This window comes from Heterodontus francisci, chromosome 3 (genome assembly GCF_036365525.1).
Source record: "Heterodontus francisci isolate sHetFra1 chromosome 3, sHetFra1.hap1, whole genome shotgun sequence".
NCBI classification, from domain to species: Eukaryota; Metazoa; Chordata; class Chondrichthyes; order Heterodontiformes; family Heterodontidae; genus Heterodontus; species Heterodontus francisci.
The window spans coordinates 130,267,269-130,292,631 of NC_090373.1; the positions used below are offsets into that span (position 1 = coordinate 130,267,269).

The 25,363-nt window shown below is 42.9% G+C and overlaps 1 protein-coding gene across 3 annotated transcripts in view; it reads left to right on the forward strand.

The window, feature by feature from the left end:
• The window catches only part of me1 (malic enzyme 1, NADP(+)-dependent, cytosolic), a 521,038-nt gene that overhangs the window by 418,168 nt on the left and 77,507 nt on the right, over nt 1–25,363 (forward strand). For all 3 annotated transcript variants that reach the window (XM_068026008.1, XM_068026010.1, XM_068026009.1), the window contains exon 10: nt 20,307–20,412. In XM_068026008.1, coding sequence (XP_067882109.1) covers nt 20,307–20,412 — 106 coding nt within the window. The remainder of the gene's footprint in view (nt 1–20,306; nt 20,413–25,363) is intronic.

A 25,363-nucleotide genomic window follows, 5' to 3' on the forward strand; every position in this document is an offset into this window, starting at 1 on the left:
TCTGCAAAGCTAGAGCTGCCATTGAGTGACACCCTTGTTGATTTAAAGTGTTCTGTGAGAGAATTCTGTCCAAATAGCAGAATTTATCCCTGACCTTAAGTGGTGTATTATTGATCATAACCAGGAGGTTGAATGGATGACCAGGTAAGGGCTGGACCATGAATTCTGTCATTTCTATTTTGATAGGCTAAAACACTGCAGCACATGAGCAAATTAAGTAGTCAGTTAGCATCTGGATGTCCTGTGAGTTTGGATGTGTAATGAGCTATCAGTGGCAAATAGGATATTATGAATAAGGTGATCATCAACAGGAGGTTTCTTTGGACTTATTTGACCTGAAGCCATGAACCTTCATGAAATCGACGGTGAGGTCTCTCTCAACTACTCCCATTTCTCCCATCTGACTGAACTCCTCTGTGCCTCTGGTCTGTCGTACTGATGGGGCAAGAGATGCTCGATAGTAGACACTTTAAGCTATATGGATGTACCTTCTATTCCATTGTAGACAAATGTTTTTTCTGAATATAATATGTTAGTTAACTTGCATTTTATATGCTTTAATAGGAATTATTGTTCCCAATTCACTCTACTGTGTTTAACTTAATTGCACATTCTTCACAAGTTTTGCAGAGGTGCCTTGGGAACAAAGAAATGCTTCTTTGGAAGTCTGTCAAATGCTAAAACTATTGCAGTCACGCATATTAAAATGACCTTCCAGCTCTTTCCATACTGTGGTGATAATACTATCATCTGGAAAGAAACTGGAATGTTACTAAATGCGACATCCATGCACTTACAATAATAATACAAAGCTTCTAAAGGCAAATCCATAAACAAAACTAAAGGGATGTATGGAGCATCTGAAGGACAAAATAGTCACTGTGCAAAGTGGATTTAACCCCTCCGATCCATGGCAGCACAATAACCTGCTTCTAGTTGAAGATGTCACACCATATTAAAATCTTGCCTAAATGATTTGAATAGTAAGACAGATGTTAGCTTTTCCCCACCTTAGAAATGGAATACAAGTTAATGAAAATAGATCAGACTTGGAATCATAGGATTGGGAGTAGGCCATTCAGCCACTCGAGCCTGTTCTGCCTTTCAGTTAAATCATGCCTGATCTGTATTTTAACTGCATTTGTCTGGGCTCTGTAACTCTTAATACCATTGTCTAACAATCTATGAATATCAGTTGTGAAATTTTCAATGGGCCTAGCCTCAATTGATCTCTTGGCGGGGAGAGTTCCAGATTCCTGCTATATTTTGCGTGAAGAAGTGCTTTCTGACATCAGCACTGAATGGCCTGGCACTAATTTTAAGGTTATGCCCCCACCAGAGGAAATAGTTTTCCTCTGTCTATCCTAACAATCCTAAATGCCTCAATTAGATTATCCCTTAATCTTCTATACTCAAGGGAATACAGGACCTGGCTGTGCAACCTGTCCTCAGAATTTAACCCTTTAGCCCCGATATCATTCTGCTGAAGCTGTGCTGCATCCACTCCAAGGCCAAAGTATCTTCCATGAGGTTTGGCACTAAGAACTGAATATAGTACCATAAACGGGTCTAACCAGAGCTTTATATAACTGTAACATAACTTCTGCCATTGAGATAAAGGACAACATTTCATTGGTCGTCTTAATTTTTTTTTGTACTTGTTCACTAGCTTTCCCTAAATCTCTCTACTCTTCTACCATGGTTCAAATGGGATGGCCTCCAATTTCCCCACATTGAACTCCACCTGGTATATTTTTGCCCATTCAGTCTGTCAGTGTCCCTTGGCAACTTTGCTACTATTCTTTGTATTTATATAAGCAATAGAATCATACAGCACAGAAGGAAGTCATTCAGCCCATCACATCTGTGCCAGCTCTCTGAAAGAGCTACCAATTAGTTCCACTCCCCTGTTCTTTCCCCATAGCCCTGCCAATTTTTCATTTTAAGCATATATCCAAACCCTCTTGAAAGTTACTTTGAGTCAGTCATTTATGGCATAGAAGGAGGCCATTCAGCCCATCAAATTCATGCCGGCTCTCCGTGGAGCAACCCAGTCAGTCCCGCTTATCTGTTCGATCCCCGTAGCCTTGCAAGTTTATTTCCTTCAACGGCCCATCCAATTTCCTTTTGAAATTAAGAGCTCAAAAAATGGCGCGGTGGCTCATTTAAATAGCCGGCGAGGCCCGGCCCATCCGCCCGCCCCCCTGTCCCCCAAATCTTGTCGAGGGGCCAGGCTGTCCGTCCATGGCAATGGCGTCAGCTGCCTGTGTGCACTCGCTGGCATCCTTTTTAAAGTGCAGCCAGCCCTGCCCCAATTTAAATTTAAGTTCTAACCCCCAAATTTAAATAAATAAATTTCCAACACCCCTTTCCCGCCCGCAATAACAATTACACTAACTATTTGCCCTTTCGTTCCCCCCCACCACCAAAACACTTAACTTTGACATCACACCTTCAGCCCCCCCCCCCACCGCCCCCCCCCCCACCGCAAACTGCACAAGTTTTAAGGTTCAACCCTTCCCACCATCCCCTACACCTATTCCATTTGACCCTGCCCCCACACTGATAACTTACCTCCTCCCTTCTCCCCACCAATGTGGCGCCTCATTTCCCCAGACGGGGATCTGAAGGCAAGGGAGTGCCAGCCGCCGTGCTGAAGATCACGGCAGCCCTCAAGATCGCAAGTAAGTCTATTTAAATGTATTAATTTAATACATTTGAATATTTAAATTGTGGTCTTGTCGCCCAGTGTTGGGGGTGCCGCCACGGAGCCTCGCCACCGCCAGGAGGATCGGGCCGGGCCCTCTCTGTGGCGGTCCTCCTCCGGAGACATCTTCAGGAACCCCACCCCTGCCCCGCCCATGGAACCCGATGCCTGGGGGAGAATTAAATCCAGCCCCCCTTGTCTCCGCTTCCACCACCCTTGTGAACAGTGTGTTCCAGGTCATTCCCACTCACTGCGTTTAAAAAAAAAGCTCTTCCTCACATTCCCCCTGTATCTTTTGCCCAAAACCTTCAATCTGTGCCCCCAGACTTTGTACCATTTGTTAATGGAAACCGTTTTTTTCCTTGTCTAACTTATCTAAGCCTGTCATAATCTTGTATGCCTCTGTCAAATTTCCCATCAATCTCCTTTGCTCCAGGGAGAACAGCCCCAGTTTTTCCAACCTAACCTTGTAACTAAAATCTCCCATCCCTGGACCCATTCTGGTAAGTCTCCTCTGCAGCCTGTCCAGGAGCTTCACATCCGTCCTGGAATGTGGTGACCAGAACTGGACACACTACTCTAACTGGGGCCTAACCAGAGCGTTATAAAGATTCAGAAAAACGTCCTTGCTTTTGTACTCAAAGTGTTTATTTATAAAGCCCGAGATCCCATATGCTTTGCTAACCACTCTCTCCATATGTCTTGGCACCTTCAAAATACACTCCGGTCCCTCTGTTCCTGCACACTCTTTAGAACTGTGCCATTAAGTCTATATTGCCTATCCCTTCTGCCAAAATGCATCACTACACACTTGTCAATATTAAATTCCATCTGTCAACTGGTTTGCCCATTCTGCTAGCCTATCTATGTACTGTTGTAGGCAAGTATCATCCTAACTATTTGCCACTCCTCCAAGTGGTATCATTGGCAATTTTTAAAATCCTGCTCTGTATTCGAAGTTCCAAGTCATTTATGTATAGCAAAAAAAGTAGTGGTCCCAGCACTGACCCTTAAGGAACACCACTTTCTGCCACCTTCCAATCTGAAAAACAACCATTTTCTATGACTCACTGTTTTCTGTCCTTAAACCAATTTTTTGTCCAAATTGGCCCTCCTATTCCATGAGCCTCAATTTTGTCAACCAGCCTTTTATGTGGTACTTTATCAAACACTTTTTTAAAGCCCATATAGACAACATCCATTGAATTCCCATCATCAACCTTCTCTGTTACTTAATCAAAGCATTTTAACCATTTGCTCCCTCCACCACTGACACACAGTGGCAGTCGTGTGTACTATATACAAGATGCACTGCGGCAACTCACCACGCCTCCTTCGACAGCACTGTCCAAACCCGCGACATGTTCCACCTAGAAGAATAAGGACAACAGTTCCATGGGAACACCAGCACCTGCAATTTCCCCTCCAAGTCACACACCATCCTGACTTGGAACTATATTGCCGTTCCTTCACTGTTGCTGATTCAAAATCCTGGAACTCCCTCCCTAACAGCACTGTAGGTGTACTCATACCAAATAGACTGCAACGGTTCAAGAAGGCAGCTCACTCTCACTTACTCTAGGCCAATTAGGGATGGGCAACAAATGCTGGCCTTGCCAGTGATGCCCGTATCCCATAAAAGAAGTTTAAAAAAATTAAATTCGATTAGTCAAGCATGATCTTCCTTCTTCGTGGTTTTGTGAAAGGAAAATCTTGTCTAACTAATGTATTGAAGTTGTTTGAAGAAGTAATGTGCTGTGGATAAAGGGAAACCAGTGGATGTACTGTACTTAGATTTCCAGAAGGCATTTGATAAAGTTCCACATCAAAGGTTATTGCAGAAAATGAAAACTCTTGGGCCGGGATTTTACTCTTGGGGATGGGAGCCGTCCACCAACTGAAAAGTCAGTGGCGAACCCGCTTTCACCTGGCCTGGGGATCTGACCTGGATTTTGTGGGTCCCTGGCCTTTAATTGTGTCCTGAGGTGGGACTACCACCCACTTGAGGCAGGAAGTCCCGCCTAATAGAGCTGCCGGCCAGTCAGCAGGCTGGCAGCTCTCTGTCCCAGCAGCGCCACCGGGAACAGTGGCGACTGCTGGGACTGCAACCCAGCTTCGTAAGGAAGATGTCGGGAAACCCTGGAACGCAGGCAAGTTTTGTTGCCTCGCCTGGGGTGACCGGTTGGGCCCCGGCCAAGTGAGGGTGGTCGACTAGGGGGGGGGGGGGGGGGTTGTGATGTGCGTGTTGGCACTCCGTAAGGCACAGGGTGCCCAATCATGAGGGCACCTCCCAGGATGTCGGAGCCGCCTGCTTTTAACAAGCGGCTTTGGTCTGGCCTGACCGCCTGACCAGCTATGGGTAAAATCCCCGTGGTGGTGGGCAGACACGCTTAAGTGGTCGTTAAGTGCCCACTTAAGGGCCTTGATTGGCCTGGGTGGGCGGGCCATTTTTCGCCACCGCCACCCTGCGTAAAGTGGAGGTGAGTGCAGGTCGGGAAGGGCCCCCCAAGCCTTCCACTCTGTTTTCCCCTCCCCCCCACCACCTTCCTGCTCTTTGGGGTGGGGGGGGCATAAAGTTCTGACCTTGGTGTAGAGGGTAAAATATTGACATGGATAGAAGATTGGCTAGCTAACAGGAGCAGAGTAGGCACAATGGGTCATTTTCTGGTTGGCAAGATGTAACGAGTGGTGTGCCGCAGGAATCAGTGCAGGGTCCTCAATTTTTTTTTTACAATATATGTAAATGACATGTATGAAGGGACCAAAGGTCTGGTTGCTAAACTTGCTGATAACAGAAAGGTAGGTAGGAAAGTAAGTTGTGAAGAGGACATAACCTATCTAAGTCCCTTTGTAGGCTCCTTAAGTGAGTGGGCAAAGATCTGGCAAATGGATGATAATGTGAAATTGTCCATTTTGGCAGGAAGAATTAAAAAAAAACATATCATCTAAATGGTGAGAGATTGCAAAGCTCTGAGATGCAGAGGGATCTGGGTGTCCTAGTGCATGAATTGCATAAGGTTAGTATGCAGGTCCAGCAAGTAATTAAGAAAGCTAATAGAATGTTATCGTTTATTGCAAATGGGAATTGAATACAAATGCTTCAGCTATACAGGGCCTTGGTGAGACTACATCTGGAGTACTATGTACAGTATTTGTCTCATTATTTAAGGAAAGGTGTAAATGCGTTGGAAGCAGTTCAGAGAAGGTTTACTAGACTAACGCCTGGAATGGGCGGCTTGGTCGAGGAACGATTGGACAGGCTAGGCTTGTATCCACTGGAGTTTAGAAGAGTAAGAGGCGACTTGGTTGAAACATATAAGATCCTGAGGGTCTTAACAGAGTGGATGTGGAAAGGATGTTTCTCCTTGTAGGTGAATCTCGAACTAGTAGTCGCTATTTAAAATAAGGGGTCGCCCATTTAAGACGGATGAGGAGAAATTTTTTCTTTGAGGATTGTGAATCTTTGGAACAATTTTCCTCAAAAGACAGTGGAAGCAGAGTCTTTAAATATTTTTAGGGCAGAGGTAGATAGATTGTGATAAGCAAGGGGGTGAATGGTCATCAGGGATAGGCGGGAATGTGGAGTCAAGGTTACAACCAGATCATCCATGATCTTATTGAATGGTGGAACAGGCTCGAGAGGCCAAGTGGCCTACTCCTGCTCCTAATTCGTATTTTCGTATGTACAAATCTGCGCTGGCTAACCCTTAATTAATTCAAACCCCTCCATGCGCTGTTAATTTTTTTTCCCTGATCAGTTCTAAAACCCTTCGCACCAGTAATGTTAGACTAACTAGCCTGTAGTTGCTAGGACTGTCCTTATACACTTCCTTCAATAAGGGTGTCACATTTGTCAATCTCCAATCCTCTGGCACCTCCCCTATTACCGGGGAAGATTGGAAGATCATGGCAAGCTCTTTCGCTATCTCCACCCCTATTTCCTTTTCGCAACCTGGGATGCAAGCCTTCAGGACCAGGTGACTTGTCTACCGTAAGCATAGCCAGCCTTTCCAGTACCTCCTCCCTCTCATTTTTTTACCCTCTCCATTGCCTCTACTCTCTCCTCTTCTGTTAAAATTTTCTCAGATTCCTCCTCTTTAATAAATACTCATACAAAGTACTCATTAAGTATTCTAGCCTTGCCCTGTACCTCTAAGTGTACATTGCCCACTTGGTCCCCAATTGGCCCCATTTCACCTCTTACTACCCACTTACTATTTACCTGCCGGTAGAAGATTTTGGGGTTTCCTTCTACGTTGACTGCGATTCTATTCTCATATTCTCTCTTTGCCAGTTTTATTTTTCTCTTCACCTTCCTGCCCAACTTATTGTATATGGTCTGGTCCTCACTTGAAGAATTCACCTGACATGCATCATACACCCTCTTTTTTTTTGTTTTATGATAATCTCTCTCCTTCGTTATCCAAGGAGCTTCCAACACCTTGTCACGTTCACAGTGATCAGTAATGAAAAATGAAATGGAGGAACTATGAAATAAAAGTCAACTGTTGAACTGAACTACACAAAATGGACACACTTATGCCACAGACAAAATGGAGTAGTGGTCAGGTGACCCCTCCTGTTCTGTCAATAAACATGTTTGTCTCTTGAAGACAAACCCCATTATCCACATCCGAATTAACTTTGGGGCAAACTCTATTTGCATTGCACACAGAGGAACTCTTTTTGCACCTTTGCTTTTTGGAAACACTAGTAGTTTGGTTTGACAAGTGTCGCTGTAAATGTTCCCAGGTCAAAAAAAAGTACAAAGTCTTAAATAGTCAACATTTGGTTGCAGAACAGGAAATAAAACTATCTGCTGAAGATGCTGAGTGATCTGCAGAATGTGTTCTAGAAGTCTTTTGTCTGAACCTTTCTTGATAAAATGAAAAGAGACCAACGCTGAGTGATTTGAGCCAGGAAATTATATGGCTGGGTTGCACTGGTAGTAAAGAATGTTGTGCCAGATATAGGGCAACCCAGCATGTTTGCATTTGGACAATGCTACAATGATTTTGGTGTATTAAGAAGAAGGCCCATTCCTACTTAGTTAAGCATACGGTGTTTTGGATCACAAGTTGATCTCCTGACTTGATATTTAGCTGAGATACACAGAGCAACAGCCACTGCTGTCTTCATAGTTCATCCTCATGGATGGACGATCCATCTTGAGATAACTGAAAATATTTGGAGCATCCAGAGATGATCAGCTTCCATGTTTTTGCACAAGGATGGAAATCATGTCTGTGTGGATGTGAAGGTTGCTGGATGCATTTAATTCATTGTCCCTTATCTTACAATTGTCTTAAAAGATTTGAGAAGATTGAGCAACATAGTGTCCTTATGACCCTGAAAACTGGGGTCCTTGGTCATCTTGGCAATAAATAGTCAGGATTCTCACAGGAGAGATCTCTTCACAATTCGAGGCTAGAAATTGCAAACTTAAGATGGAGCCATTTACTAACCAAGTTGTGAAAAGTACTGACTATTAGATCAGGGTTTCCTGATTTTTGTAGAAGGACACCTTGATTAATTCCTGCATGAGGTCTATGATGCGGCTTGTATAACCAATTGGAAGAAGTATGTGTAATGGTTTTCTACTACCCGATAGTCCTATTTATTTATTCTGATATGCCTATTTATTCTGGAATAGGTCCACTATTTAACTGCCAGTGTTTGAAAACCTAGCACTGAACTGGTTCATGTCAGGGTTATTTCTTTCTTGACTGAGAATTTGACTCATCGGGGAATCACCAACTGGTGTCCAGTTTAATGCAAGTATTCTGGAAATTCTGATCTTTTAAGTCTTTATTGTTTTCTAGTTGTGCTCTTATTTTAATTCTTGAAGTTAATGCAGCCACTGTTTGAACCTCTGTGAGGTGAAGTTTATTGCACTGAAAACTGTGCTGTCAATATATTTGGTTTCAACTTCAGAGTTAGTGAACTGCAAGCAATTAGTTTAGGTCAGCGAGTTTGATTTGGCATTCTGACAAGACTCTCCTCCGAGTTTGAGCAACTTTTAATGTACGTCTGTTTCTCAATTTCATTTGGGTCAAGAAATTGTCCTATTTCTTCTTAAAGTTTTATCTGCTGCCACACAAGGCAGATTTAAAATGATGTTCCTGAATCTCTCTAGCCCTTCCTGTGAATGCTCACTAAGTTGTGGAAGGCCCACTAATTAATTAGGAACCTGTATTTTCTTGGCCCTGGCCCGTGTTCGAACTTGAAGAGACTTTGTTTGCAGTGGAACATCTCCCCACCCCAAGCATGGGCATCTGCTACAGAAAGGGACTGTCATGCCTTGCATTTCCTTTGCCTCAGACTAGGATCTGCTGGGTGAGTGGTACTCTGGGTTAGAGGACACGTGGCTGCTGGGGTAGTTGGAAGTGGTGGCTCCATTGGAATTTATATTCCTCCTCCTGTGGCATGGGCCCAAGGTGCACACAGGAGTATTTAAAGTGGGATACCTTTCCCAGACTACACATATTCTTGCAGGGTGAGAGGCAGTGGTCACAGCATGATCGGCCCAGGCATATTGGGGCCTATTTCCATTATGAAGATGTTTGCAGAACTCATTGTTACTTTTCTACTACAGAATACCTTTAGGCTCTTTGCAGTTACTCATTTCCTATAGCTAGGATCCGGGACAAAGATTTAGCCATCTACTCAGCTGCTTGCTGTTAAGTGGATCCTAATGTACTGTCATCTTGCAGGGAAGGTGTCCAGGGAGCAGTAATTAATTTCTATGACCACTTTCTAGCCATCTCTTTCTGAAAGCATATGAAGGGCTGTTAGCTGGAGCAGTCCTCACATATCTATATCCATTTTAGTCTAAGTTGAATTACAGTGTGCAACAAACTCTTTGGCAGTTCAGTCCTAGCTGCGTATATTACAGTTCCTAATTATGGACCTTCCTTTCCTAAATCTGTACCATTTTAGTATGTTCTTCGTGTGTGGAACATGCAAAATGAAGAAAGTTAATAATCATCATTGAATGATGTGCATCCTCCACATACCACAATCCCATTCATCAGGTCTTATAGGGATTTTGTTTTTGGAGAGTTGGCATTAATTCAAAATAAACTGCTGCAAGTTCTGGGTCTTAAAGATTCAGAAGTCGGAGACCACAAATGGCATCACCATTGCAACATTGTTGACGGTAATTTTGTATAGATTCAGTATGTAGTTTCTCCAGAAACTATGAAACAAGGCTTCACGCCAATGATTTGTGCATGATGCATATTTTGAAGAATAAGGAAGTCTGACAAGGTAGGTTTTTTTTAATGTTGATAAATTTCTAAGTACAAATTACACCTTTAAGTGTTTTAATCATCAGGCATTTCTGACATTCTTCTGTTGGAGCTTTGGAATTTCTCTGGGCTGCTGGAGTAGAAATTGCTTTAAATGGCGCAGGAAAAATAAAGTAATTTCTTTTCTTGGGGCAACCACTTAATGTATTTTCCTTCGTGTTTTTATATAGATATTTATTTATCTTATTTCTTGCAGCTCCTGCTTATCCTCCTTTCTAGTGTTACGACCAGGTGAGAAAGAGGTCTAGGTTTCACTTCAGCCTTCACCTGGTCTTACCATAACAGGGTTTTAACCTTTTAAACACACCGTGTTTTAGCTCCCCCTTGGTGAATCCTTGTTCACTACTTTCCAATTATAAGGCAAAGAAACCAGCTCACATGCACACAGGTTTTCTTAAGTTTAAAGAAGAAAGATTGAAATTTATTGAAACTTAAACTCTACACTACGGATACACGACATGCCTAGGCTAGCATGTATACGCGATACACGCATGCAAATAGAGACAGAAAAGAGCAGAAGAAATAAAGTGGAAAACGTTTGAGGCAATATCTAAAGAGTTTTTGTTACAGGTCTTCAAGCTCACTGTAGAGTCCTTGTTTGTAGGTGGATCTTGCTTTTCATTGGGGCCCAGTATTCTTCTTAAACCTTGTTCACTGTCGGAGACTTTTCTCTCTTGGAGTTCATGTGTCTTCAGTCGGTTTTTGGAGTTTCGTGAGAAAGAGATGGGAACAGACAGACAGGCAGGCAGGAGAGGAGGTCTGCTTCAGTCCAGGAGCCTTCTGTCTGCCATTTCAAACACGCTCTACAATTTAAAACTCCCCAAGTTGGCCAGCAGGGTCGTCACGTGACCGACTGGTGTAACCACTTCTGGCTTTGCGGATTAAATTGGAGCTGGAAATAGCTCCTTTGTCTATACATACTGTCAATTAATATGCAAAAATGTCTTTGCAGCCAGGGGCCTGGCAACCCCTTGTGACAGGCCTCTTCTTCCCAACAACAATTTGAAATTTAATGTCCCTGTGGCAAAATTAATGTGCCTCATTCTTGGCAGGTGGGGGACTCCATGACACTAGATTCGTGCTTTGTTTCATTCTATCCATGGCCTCTAAAATGTACTGATGACATTGTGCAAGTAAGCAAATAACACCCAAGCTTTTGAATCAGGGTCATAAGTACGAACCTTTTAACAGAGGACTTGTGTTTATATAGCACCTATCACAACCTCAGGATGTAACAAAGTGCTTTACACCCAATAGATTTTGAAATGTAATCATTGTTGTAACTCAGCAGCCAATTGGTGCACAGCAAGGTCCCACAGACAGTAATGTGATAAAAAAAACAGATAATCTGTTTTAGCTGATGTGTAAATATGGGCCAGGATACCAATTTAACATTGACACAGTTTAAAACAACTGCCAAGGAATTTCTTACTGAAACATGAATCAATTGGAAAAGGTGTTGGGAAGTGCCCAGGGTGCCATGCTGGAATAGTGCCTAGGGAATACTGGTATTGCATTTTACAAGTCAAAATGTGGGAGTCATTATGCACATGCACATATTTAAAATGCCCCACTTGTAAAACATGGTTCTCATAGTTTTTCAACTTGTTTTTTATATTTACGGCATCGTGCTAGGCCCCCACCTGCCAAGAATGAGGAACATTAATTTTGTCATGATCATTGATTTTAAACTGTTACGGGAGTGAAGAAAGGACTTGTTAAACAGATCAGCTGTGGCTGGAAAAGACATCTGCCTATTAATGGACAGTGTTTGGAAGGACAAAGCAGCCATTCCCTGACATTCAACCAACAATGGACTTTTGATCACCAGACATTGAAGATGGGGGAGCTCACATTCCAGGTTGACTACTAAGATGGCCGAATGCACAAATGGACAGGGTCAAACCAGCTAGTCACATGACTAACCTGCTGGGCAACCTGAGTTTTTTGAATTTGTACAAACCGTTTTGGAAAAAAAAGGACGCTTCTGGACTGAAGATCACTCCTGGCTGGCTTGCCACGGTCTCTCCTGTCTGCCTGCTCCCATCTCTTTCTCACAAGCCTCTGAATCCACTGAAGACACATGAAACCCTCGAGAGAAAAGTTTTCTACAGCGAACGGGGTTTAAGAGGAATACTGGGCCCCAACAAAAAGCAAGATCTGCCTACAATCAAGGACTCGACAGTGAGCTCGAAGAACCGTAACACAAAAAACCACCTTAGATATTGTCTCAAACTTTTCCACTTTATTTCTTCTGTTTTCTTTGTCTCTATTTGCATGTGTTTGGGGCGCGTCATGTATCCGTAGGCATTAACCGAATTAGAGTTTACGTTTATGTTTAATAAATTTCAATTTTTCTTTAAACCGAAGAAAGTCTGTTTTTGTGCTGGTTTCTTTGCCTTATAATTGGAAAGTGGTGAACAAGGATTCACCAAGGGGGAGCTAAAAACACCGGTGTGTTTAAAATTAAACCCTGTTATGATAAGACCAGGTGAAGGCTGAGAGGGACCCCTAGACACCTTTCTCACCTGGTCTAACAATGGTCTAATTCCTTTTTCTCTCCCCAGTATTCACTTTTTCATTACTGTGTTTTGACACGGTAGGATAAAACAAAAGCAGTGCATTGAGTAGCATAAAATGGTAAAGTTCATCTATTCACCATGTTGGAATCAAATTTAACAACAGGCTGCACTCTGCATGCAATTCTGCTGCACAGTGTGCATTAAATAACTATTGTAGTCTACTGCTGATGACACAAATTTGGTCCATTCAAATTTGTTTGAACTAAAACTGACTTTGAATTATTAGCAGTAGATTGTATAGTGCAAGGGCTACACAACTGTCCTTTTTTTTTAATCCAACCTCCACAGCCAGGAGTTGTAAGCTATATAAAAATTGAGAAAATTGGCATCTCTCAACTGCAGAACTTGGATAAATCTGAGTTTGGAATTATTCCCTGGCTTTAACCCAGTTTCATCCATGAAATAACATGGTGGAGAAAGAGTAAACAAATTTCTGCCCATCAGTTACTTTTTCTTCAGTATATCCTTAAAATGACCAGAAATAAATGCAGAAAATACTGGTAACACTCAGCCCATCTGGCAGCATCTATGGTGAGAGAAACAGTTGACAATTCAGGTCAGTGACCTTTTATGAGGTTGTTGACCTGAAATGTTAACTCTGTTTCTCTCTTCGCAGATGTTGCCTGACCTGCTGAGTGTATCCAGTATTTTCTGTTTTTATTTCAGATTTCCAGCATCTGCATCTTTTTTTTCTAATGACCAGCCTATTTTTTTTTCCTCAGCATTTCTTTTGGTCTTAAACCCCATCCAAGTACATACAGGAGATCATTTTGTAAACTATTACACTTAACACATTATTCTCCAAGATTCCACTTCCCAGATCACCAACTTTTAGGCCTCTTACAAACCATGGCACTTGCAATATTGGATTGCTAATATTCCTCATCTGGTTCCACTGGTGGCTCATTGAGAAATGCATAAAACAAACAGCTTTGTTTTTTATATTCGTTCATGGGATGTGAACATTGCTCACTAGGCTAAAGGCCTGCTACCCGACACGAACCCGATGACGTGTCGGGTTTGGGTCAGGTCGGGTTGCATTTCTGGGTCCGGCATTCGGGCTCGGGTCGGGCCGGGTCGGACACACTGTCACAGGTAAGTGGCTCCACTGTTAATATAATTTTTGGACCAGAAAGGTGGTTTTGTTACTTATTCTAAGCTAGTGCAGATCAGCAACAGTGAAAAACGGAAGATAAGTTAACCGATGGTCAGGCGTGGGGAAAAAATGGAAGGACTCGGGCAGGATGTGGTTCTATCGGGCTCGGGTCGGGTTTTTTTTTTGCAGACCCAAGCAGGCCTTTAGACTAGGCCAGCATTTATTTCCCATCCCTAATTTCCCTTGAGAAGATGGTGGTGAGCTGCCTTCTTGAACTGCTGCGGTCCATGAGGGGTAGGTACATCCACAGTGCTGTTAGGAAGGGAGTTCTAGGATTTTGACCCAGCGACAGTGAACGAATGGTGATATACTTCCAAGTCAGGATGGTGTGTGGCTGGCAGGGGAACATGCAGGTGGTGGTGTTCCCATGTATCTGCTGCCCTTGTCCTAGGTGGAAGAGGTCGCGGGTTTGGAAAGTGTTATCTAAGGAGCCTCGGTGCATTGCTGCAGTGTATCTTGTAGATAGTACACACTGCTGCCACTGTGCGTCGGTGGTGGAGGGAATGAATGTTTGTAGATGGGGTGCCAGTCAAGCAGGCTACTTTGTCCTGGATAGTGTCGAACATCTTGAATGTTGTTGGAGCTGCACCCATCCTGGCAAGCGGAGAGTTTTCCATCACACTGCTGACTTGTGCCTTGTAGATGGTGGACATGCTTTAGAGAGTCAGGAGGTGAGTTACTCACCACAGGATTCCTAGCCTCTGGCCTGCTCTTGTAGCCATGGTAGTTATATGGCTACTGCAGTTCAGTTTCTGGTCAGTGGTAATCCCCAGGATGTTGATGCTGGAGGATTCAGCGATGGTAATGCCGTTGAATGTCAAGGGGAGATGGTTAGATTCTCTCTTGTTGGAGATGGTCATTGCCTGGCACTTGTGTGGCGCAAATGTTACTTGCCACTTATCAGCCCAAGCCTGGATATTGTCCAGGTCTTGCTGCATTTCTACACAGAATGCTTCAGTATCTGAGGAGAAGCGAATGGTGCTGAACATTGTGAAATCATCACCGTACATCCGAACATCTCCATTTCTGACGTTATGATTGACGGAAGGTCATTGGTGAAGCAGCTGAAGATGGGTGGGCCTAGGACACTACCCTGAGGAACTGCTGATCCACCTAGATCACACATTAGTTCTATCCCTGGTCTGTGTAGTGTCAACCAATATCAGTTGGGGTAGTTCTGATGATATGGCACTTGACTATGGTGTCTCTTGGTAGGGAGAAGCGAAACAACCATCAGTCCTACTGCTGATCATTGTCTAATGAGCCCTGCTGGAAGGTGAGCTGCTCTGGATATTAGGTTCCCCTCCCCCTCCATAAACAAATGATCTGTCAACACTCACCACTTAGGCTCTCGCCTGAAGATGTAGGTTTAAGTTCAGGTACCAGTGGTTACACCCGAGTTGCTGCCTAATGGAGAGGGAGAACGATGCAAACAATTTAGGTTCTTTGAAGAATGCTGCCAGAATTCATTCTGTAACGTTCAGCATTTCTGAATGCAAGCCACCTGAGGGACGACATCAGTCCACACAATGTTATGTGATTGGTTGAAATATCATCAAAATGCCCTAATATTCAGAATTATTCATAACACTATTAGTACACTACTATTTTGAAGTCCAAGTTTAAAATGCCAAAAGGCAAGGGAATATACAATGGATGGTAGGACCCTAGGAAGTACAGAGGGTCAGAGGGACCTTGGTGTACTTCTCCATAGATCACTGAAGGCAGCAGCACAGGTATTTAAGGTGGTTAGGAAGGCATACGGCATACTTGCCTTTATTATCCGAGGCATAGAATATAAGAGCAGGGAGGTTATGATGGAGCTGTATAAAACGCTAGTTAGGCCACAGCTGGAGTACTGTGTACAGTTCTGGATGCCACACTATAGGATGGATGTGATTGCACTGGAGAGGGTGCAGAGGAGACTCACCGGATGTTGCCTGGGCTGGAGCATTTCAGCTATGAAGAGAGACTGAAAAGGCTAGAGAGTTGTTTTCCTTGGAATAGAGAAGACTGAGAGGAGATATGATTGAGTTTTATACAAAATTATGAGCGGCATTGATAGGCTAGTTAGGAAGAAACTTTTTCCCTTAGCAGAGGGGTCAATAACCAGGGGGCATAGATTTAAGGTAAGGTTTTCTTTGTTTCATCTACAAGGCACGTGTTATCAAAACTTGAGATGTTCTGTGTGAAGTCGCACCTGGTCTAAATTTAACATTCTCACATGAAAAATGGAGTTCTCTTTTGTAAAGTGTTACCTAAAGATTCCTTACAACTGAAGACTTTTTGCATTATTTCAAATGATAAGAGATTTTAAGTATTTTCTGGGAAATGCTGCCACCTGCTGGCTAATGAGAAAGCCAGAGTGATTTCTAAATTCCTTAAGTGTTGCTCACAGTGAAGGCTGGTTCTCCATCTGAGTGTATTTCAGTAACTTGAAGACATTATTTTTATGGATTTTAATGAATGGACTATCATCGGCTGCACACCTTCAATTTCCCAAGACTTATTCTTTGTTGGGAATGCTGGCTCACACAATCAGCCCTTTAAAGACTCTTGACATGAAAGTCAGGAGTGTAGTAAACAATGAAGATAGTAACAAATTTTAGGAGGACATAGACTGGTGAAATGGGCAGACATATGGCAGATGAACTTACATGCAGAGAAGTGTGAAATGATACATTTTGGTAGGAAGAATGAGGAGAGGCGATATCAGGATTGTCCCACGGGCTAGGATCCGGCCCGCCAAAGGTTTCCATCAGGCTCGCGGATATAAACTGTACCCGGGCCGTTCCTCATCCTTGCCAGGGGCCCGTGACAGGAGATAAGAAATTTCCCATTGCCTTCTCCTTGCAGACTGAAAAAGATCGCGTTGTCAGTTTCACAGCTAGCAAGTGCAGACATCAGGAACAGCGGTTTCCCAACTTGAGACAGATTCAGGGTTTTCTGGCCGGCTTTTTAAAATAAAAGTTGGAACGTGCTAGAAAACTCCAAATCTGTCTGAAGTTGGGAAACTGCTGTTCTCTTTGTCAGCAGCTGTCAGCTGTGAAACTGACTTTTTAAAAAAAAAACTGACCAGTCATCTGAGCGTTCCCGCTCTCTGCAACTGTCAGAAAGAGAGGAGACAGACAGGCAAAGAGGGAATGACATGGAGGGGGTACACTGAGGCGGGGGACATAGGGAGAGAGGGGCAAAAACAGTGAGAGAAAGAGAGGGAGAGAGTGATCAAGACTTCTCCTGATAGATGGACTTCTATCCGGAATACTCCACATTGCTACAAGTGTTCGGGCAGAGGTTGACTACTTGTGCAAGCAAAAAAATGTCAGGTATCTCACTAAATCAGTGTCCAACATAGTGACGAGAAAGTAAGTCAATAAGTTAGTCTTCTCATTTAAAGCTTCTTCACAAAAATGTGCATTTGTTGTTTTTTGATTAATCGTAAGATATATTTTTAATGCCATTATCTTTCCGAAATTGTCTCACCAGCCCCCTATGTAAGACAAAAATTATAATGTTGCCCAAGACACAAAAAGGTTGTGCAACCCTGGGCTACATGAGCTAAGGCTGTGTTTGTTGACAACACAACCACTAGATGGTGCACTACTCACACATGCGCAAATGCAATATCATTGACTGAAATGACTGTCAGCAACATCTCAGGCAGCTGCCTCTAATAAAGATGGTGCTGCTCAACCTTAAACAAACAGCGAATACACTCTGCATTGGCAAGCAAAGCTGGCTGAAAAAACATAAACCCCCCCCAACCACTCGCTGCTTCAATTGCTGCTTCTCCCTCCTGCCCAACTGCTTGCCGTTTCAATCTCCGCTCACCACCACCACCACCCCCCCCCCCCCCACCCCCCACCCCAGCCCCGGTCGCTCACAGCACAGTGACATCAACATGGGCATGCATGAGTTGATCCTGGCAAATTTGCAGACATGCTCAGATGATGGAGGATGTTGGAGCATTGGCAAGAGACACACTGATGAACTAACTGGTACTAAAGGGTATGTATACGTATTTGTTTGAAGGTGGCAGGGCAAGATGCAAAGGCATGAAAGAAAGCAGATGGGATTCTTGACTTTATAGTAGAAAAGCAAGGAAATTGGCCTAAATTCTGGCAACTTTTGATTTTAATCGCTTAACCAATGCAGCCTTCAGCTGCCAGGACCCTTAACTCTGGAATTCCTGTCTTAAACCTCTCTGCCTCTCTACCTCACTTTCCTCCATAAGATTCTCCTTAAAACCTCGCCGATCAAGCTTTTATCACCTGTCCTAATATCTCGTTATGTGGTTCAGTGTCAAATTTTGTTTTATATGCTTCTTGGGATGCTTTACCTTGTTAAAGTTGCTATATAAAAGCAAGTTGTAAACGTTTATAAAACTGGTTCAGCTTCAACTGAGGTACTGTGTCCAATTCTGGGTATCATACCTTTGGAATTATATCAAGGCCTTAGAGAGGGTGCAGAAGAGATTTACTAGATTCTACAAGGGATAAGGAAAAATGCTTTTATGTGGAGGGACTGGAGAAGCTGGGGTTGCTCTCCATAGAGGAGAGAAAGTTGAGGGGAAATTGTATAGAAATGTTAAAAATCATGAAGGGTTTTGATGGACTTGATAAGGGAAAAATGTTTCCAGTAGCACAAGGATAAGTAACCAGACTTAAGGGATTGGCAAAAGGACCAGACCAGACATGAGGGGGAAAAAAATTAGACAGTGAGTTATGGTCTGGAATGCAATGCCTGAAGGGGTGGTGGAAACAGATTCAATAGTAACTTTCAAAATGAGAATTTGATAAATACTTCAAGGGAGAACATCTACAGGGCTATGGGATCGAGCAGGGGAGTGGGACTAATTGAATAGTTCTACCAAATAGCTGGCACAGACACAATGGACTTAATGACATCTTTGCTGTCTTTGATTCTGTAGAAGTTGCCTTTAAATGCACCAACACATTTTCTCAAAAACAGTAGAGGTACAATACAAGTTAATATGAAGTGTACAAAGCAGCTATTAATCAGAGTTTGGTGCTCCCTTTTCTCCTTTTTAATTATTGAAAGTTCTCGAACAGCTGATTACAGATTTTAAGAAAATCTTCTAGGTGTAATTTGAATAGCGATCCATATGATGGTTAATCAAAATGAAAATTAAGGGGTAATTTTAACCTGACCTGCCTGTCAGAAAGCTGACGTGTCCGATCGGCCGCTCGTTCTCAATGTGGCCTGCTTTTATTTCCCATTGAAGGAAAGTAAAACTGGGCGGCCAAACAGATTGCATTAGTTTCCCTCTGTGCGTGTAGATTAAAATTACATAACAATATTATGAGAGCCGTCCAAAGCAGAATTTCCTTTTGAAAAGAGGTATAAAGTATTGTGATTATCTTTTTCCTGCTGGTTTTGAGCTCTGATGTCAAGCTTGTGCACCATATAAACAGGAATAGATTTGGTGTCAACAGCTACTGGTTGATTGTGTGTGGTTAAGCTTAGGCCATATCTTCACTGTTTGTTTGTCCACCTGTATTGATCAGCCCTATCTAATCTATTTGATTTGTTAAGATAGATTTAGTTTAACACAGAACTTTCAGCAATTCATTCATTTGAGGTTTAAAACTAGATTTTTGTATGAATTATGTCCAATTTCAGGGTGCTATTTGGATGGGTGGAAGTACCCACACATTTTGCACAATATATTTTCTGGTTGTTGGGATTAACAGCGTACTCTGACTGCTTCAAAAGGCTGATGTACAATTTAAATGCTCAATTGGTGCAGTGTCCACCTTCCACAACATTTCTTGTTTTTCTGGATTGTAGGCCGTTAGCAGTAAATTATACTCGGTCGAACTGGATGTTGAATGTTGTTGGGTGGCAGTAAGTATACTGGAGATCTTAAACAGTCACAGTAATATGCAAAGGAGTGCAGGGAGGATATTTCAGCCATTAATTAATGAGCTTCCTTTACTTTATTTTCCTGTTGGCACTTATAAATTTGTTTTTTGCCTCCTCACCATTCCTGACAACATAGGGAAATTCCCATTGGGAAATCCAATCTGTTCTGTTTGCAAAAGATTGCCAGGCTTTATGAAAGATGGTCTGTGCCCATCTATTAGTATCTGCACACTCATTTAGTGGCAGACTTCACCTTGTCAACTGTGAGCTGGTTGAGGTTCCTCTTCCAAGAGGAAGTTGAGACAACAGGTCCAATGGCATCACTAAGATAATTGAATACTTGACTAACCATAACGATTTGGAAGCACCTAAAATTACACATTATCAAACTTGCAGAAACAGGGCATGCTGCAGTGAATGGGAACTACCATGATGCTGCCTGCTATTTCTTCAGGGGTTGGCACATCTACTTGAGTAATAAGCAAAGGCGTTAAGAGAGTGAGTTACCATTTAATATGGTAGACTTGATTATGAGCGCATGAATGGTATGGTGATACATCTATAGACACCATAATATTTCACAAAGCATTTAAAAATGAGAAAGAAAGGCTTTAAGTGGTTTTATCAATAACACTTGGCATGTTTATATTTTTTGTGTTTTTAAGGGACGTGACAACCTGTCTGATCAGAAATTGCAGTTTGCTCACCCACATCCAGAGCTGAGGAACCTGGATGATGCAGTTCGGGCTCTCAAACCTACTGCAATTATAGGTATGTTGCATTTTCTTACTTTCTGTGCTAATTCCTACACTCTGTCTCCTCATTACTGAAATCGTTTAACCACTATCTTAAATTTACCTCTTAGAATGTACTAAAAGAAATCAGATTCTTTAAACCCATTTCTTTTTGTTTGGCACTGAGTCAACTAACTAGTGGAAGATTTTTCGCTCCAACTGTTGCCTTTACTCATATCCTTCTACCTGTGTCAGTGTAGCAAGAGGTGTCATTCTAGTTGGTATGGAAGGTTTTGTGCTTCATTCTTCCTCTTCCAGCCTAAATTGGCTCATATTGGACTGCTACATAACTACCTTTAAAGGTATTGATTATTGACCAAAGAAAATTAAATCAACTGCAGGACTACAGTCCAACACTGTGTCAAATGCAATCTTTCAGCGACAGCAAAGGCCAAGGCAGATATGAAGCTTCATTACTAACATTACTTTTTTAAAGTATATTTGCAAATATACAGTGAATGCTACTGTAAATTTAAATATTGATTAATTATTTGATTTTGAACTGTCAGTGGTAGTGTATATCAATGCTGAAGTTGTCTTTTGGTAGTGTATGTGCATAAAGTTTCCATTGAGCAGCAGGCTGGTTCGAACTCTCGGTGATGTTCTGGAGTCACCTCTGGGATTTCTTTATAGTTGTGATTCTAACTTCTTTGTTCACAGTAGTGGTTATTACCCTGCGGCTAGCAACCCAACAGTTGAGACTTTGAATTCAGCCATGGCAAGTCGTGAAACTGAAGTTAAGCAATCTGATAATTTATAGGCTGCCACTAGATAATTATAGAATTATAGAATGGTTGCAGTACAGGAAGAGGCTGTTCGGCCTGTTGTGTCTCCTCTGCATGAGCAACTCACCGAGTCTCACTCCCCTGCCTTTTTCCCTGTCGCCCTGCAAATTTTGTCTCTTCAGATAATTTTGAAGACCTCAAGTGAATCTGCCTCCATCACACTCTCAGGCAGTGCATTCCAGATACTAACCGCTTGCTGTGGAAAAAATCTTTTCCTCATGTCACTGTTGCTGCTTTTGTTGCACCTTAAATTGGTGCCTGCTAGCTCTGGATCCTTTTGGCCAATGGGAACAGTTTCTCCCTAACTATTCTGTCCAGAACCTTAATGATTTTGAACACCTCTATCAAATTTTCTCAATCGCTTCTCCAAGGAGAACAGCCCCAGCTTCTCCAACCTATCCACATAACTGAAGTTCCCCAACCCTGGGACCATTCTCGTGAATCTTTTCTGAACCCTCTCTAATGCCTTAACGTCCTTCCTAAAGTGCAGTGCCCAGAACTGGACACAATACGCCAGTTGAGGCTGAACCAGTATTTTATGCAAGTTTATCATACCTTCCTTGTTTTTGTGCTCTTTACCCCTATTTATATAGCACAGTATCCTGTATGCTTTATTAACCACTTTCTCAACCTGCCCTGCAACCTTCAATGAGTTGTGCACATATACACCCAGGTCCCTCTGTTCCTGCACCCCTTTTAGAATTGTACCCTTTATTTCCTCGTTCTTCCTACCAAAATGAATCCCTTCACATTTTTCTGCATTAAATTTCATCTGCTACTTGTCCGCCCATTCCACCAGCCTGCCTGTGTCCTCGTTGAAGTTTATCGCTATCCTCCTTGCAGTTCACAATAATTCCAAGTTTTGTGTTATCTGCAAATGTTGAAATTGTGCCCTGTGCACCCAAGTCTAGGTCATAATATATATCAAGAAAAGCAGGGGTCCCAACACTAACCCCTGAGAAGCCCCACTATATACCATCCTCCAGTCCAAAAAACAGCCACTCACAGCTACTCTGTTTCCTATCACTCAGCCAATTTCATATCCATGCAGCTACTGTCCCTTGTTTTCCATGGGCTCCAACTTTGCTGACAAGCCTGTTAAGTGGCACTTTATCAGATGCCTTTTGGAAGTTCATGTGCTCAACATCAACTCTATATCCCTCATCAAACCTCTCTTTTTACCTTATCAAAAAACTCAATGTTCGTTAAACACTATTTGCACTTCACACATCTATGCTGGCTTTGCTTGATTGATCCGGATTTGTCCAAGTGACTATTAATTTTGTCCCAAATTATTTTTCCTAAAAGCTTTTCCACCATCTGATGTTAAACTAAAATAAAAGCAAAATACTTCAGATGGTGGAAATCTGAAATAAAAACAAGAAATGCTGGAAATATTCAGCAGGTTTGGCAGCATCTGTGGAGAGAGAAGCGGAGTTAACATTTCAGGGCAGTGACCTTTCATCAGAACTGAGGTTAAACTGACTGGCCTGTAGTTGCTGGGCTTATCCTTCCACTCTTTTTTTTGAACAAGGGTGAAACATTTGCAATTCTCCAGTCCTCTGGCCCCACCCCTGTATCTAAGGAAGATTAGAAGATTATAGCCAGTGCCTCTGCAAGTCCCACTCTTACTTTCCTCAGTATCCTTGGATACATCTCATCTGGTTCTGGTGATCTACCAACTTTAAGTACAGCCAGCCTATCTAATACTTCCTCTCTATCAATTTTTAGCCCATCCAGTGTCTCAAGTACCTCCTCTTTCACTTTGACTTGGGCAGCATCCCCTTCCTTGGTACTCATTTAGTACCTCAGTCATGCCCTCTAGCTCCATGTGTAAATCCCCTTTTAGGTCCCCAATTGGCCCTACTCCTACTTTTACCACTCTTTTACTATTTCTGTGCCGATAAAAGACTCCTTTTTTATGTTAGCCTCAAGTCTCTTCTCCTACTCTCTCTCTTTGTTTCTCTTATTTGTTTTTGCATTTCCCCTCTGAGCCTTCTATATTCAGTCTGGTTCTCAGTTGTATTATCCATCTGACATGTCATATGCAACCTTTTTCTGCTTCATATTACTCTCTCTTTGGTTATCTAGGGAGCTCTGAATCTGTTTTCCCTACCTTTTCCCCTTATGGGAATGTACCTTGACTGTGTACTTGAGCTATCTCCTCTTTAAAAGCAGCCCATTGTTCAATTACAGTTTTGCCTTCTAATCTTTGCTTGCAATTTACTTGGACCAGATCTGTGTTCTCTCAGTTGAAGTTGGCCCTCCCCCAATTAATTATCATTAGTCTGGATTACTCGTTGTCCTTTTCCATAGTTAATTTAAACCTTATGATGCTATGATCACTGTCCCCTAAATATTCCCTGACTGACATTTGACCCACCTTATTCTCCAGAACCAGATCTAGCAATGCCTCCTTCCTTGTTGGACTGGAAATATACCGCTGTAGAAAATTCTACTGAACGCACTCTAGGACCTCTTACCCCTCTCTGCCTTTTACACTATTACTATCCAAGTCTACGTTAGAATAATTGAAGTGCCCCGTTGTAACTACTCCAGAATTCTTGTACCTCTCTGTCATTTCCTTGCAGATTTGTTCCTTTATAACCTTCCCACTAGTTGGTGGCCTATAGAATACCCCCAGCAATGTAATGGTACTTCTATAGTTTCTTAACTCTAACCATTGACCACTCCAGGGCATCCTCTCTCTTCAGCCTATAATGTTCTCCTTAATGAAAACTGATACCCCTCCTCCTTTCTGTCCTTCCCTATCTTTCTTGAACGGCACCTTCTTTCCAGGAGTATTTCGTATCCAGTCCTGCCCTTCCTTTAAGCCAGGTCTCTCATCACCACGACAACATATTACCACGTGGCTATCTGCGCCTGTGGCTCACCACCCTTATTTACCACACTGAGCATATTCATATGCATGCACAGGAAACCTAATTTAGACCATATTACATTCCCTGTTATACTGACCGCACCTAAGACCTTAGTATTTCCTATTCTAATGCTATCTGTCTCTCCCAATGTTCTGTGCACCTTGGTTTTCTTCTCTAAATTTGCCTCCTGGTTCCCACACCCCAGTCACAATACTTTAAACCCCCTCCAATAACACTAGCAAATCGCCCCGCAAAGTCATTGCTCTTGGCTCTGTTCAGGTGCAACGCATCTGGCCTGTACAGGTCCCATCTCCGCCAGAACTGATCCCAATGTCCCAGGAATCTGAAGCCCTCCCTCCTGCACCATCTGTCCAGCCACACAGTCATCTGTTCTGTTGTCCTATTTCTATACTGACATGCGCCTGGCAGTGGGAGTAATCAGGAGATTACTACCTTTTGAGATCTTTCTTCTTAATTTCTTTCCTAGCTCTCTAAACTCTGCCTGCAGAATCTCATCCCTCTTTATACCTTTGTTGGTGCCAATATGGACCGCGATTGCTGGCTGCTCACCCTCCCCCCTCAGAGTACTCTGCAGTCACTCCGTGACATCCTTGACCCTGGCACCAAGGAGGCAACATCTATCATCTTGGATTCACATCTGTGGCCACAGAAATACCTGTCTGTTTCCCCTAACTATGGAATCCCCTATCACTATTGCTTTTTCAATTTTCCTGCACCCACTACCACCCCCCTCCCCCCACCCACCCCGTAAAGCTGAACCAGCTATGGAGCCATAGTCTAGACTTTGCACACCCCAGAGGAACCATCAGTCCCTCCAATATTGAGAACGGAATACTGGTTAGTGAGTGAGATGCACTCGGGGGACTTCTGCTCTACCTGCCTGGTCCTTCTTGGCTGCCTGGAGGTCACCCATTCCCTCTCTGCCTGCATACTCATAAGCTGCAGAGTAACCACGTCTATAAACATGCTGTTCACGAAACACTCAGCCTCGTGGTGCACCGCAGTGATGCCAGTTGCTGCTCAAGCTCCGAAACCCAGAGTTTGAGCTGCTGCAGCTGACGACACTTCCTGCACATTTGGTTGTCCAGGATATGGGAAAGGTCTTGGAGTTCCCACATGGAGCAGGACGTGCACCGGTCTGAGCTGTACTGCCATGCCTCTCTTTTAGGCTATGAAATTACTACATAAATAAAAAGAGAGTCTCATCAGCTACTCACCAATCAGCTGCTTTGTCTATGCT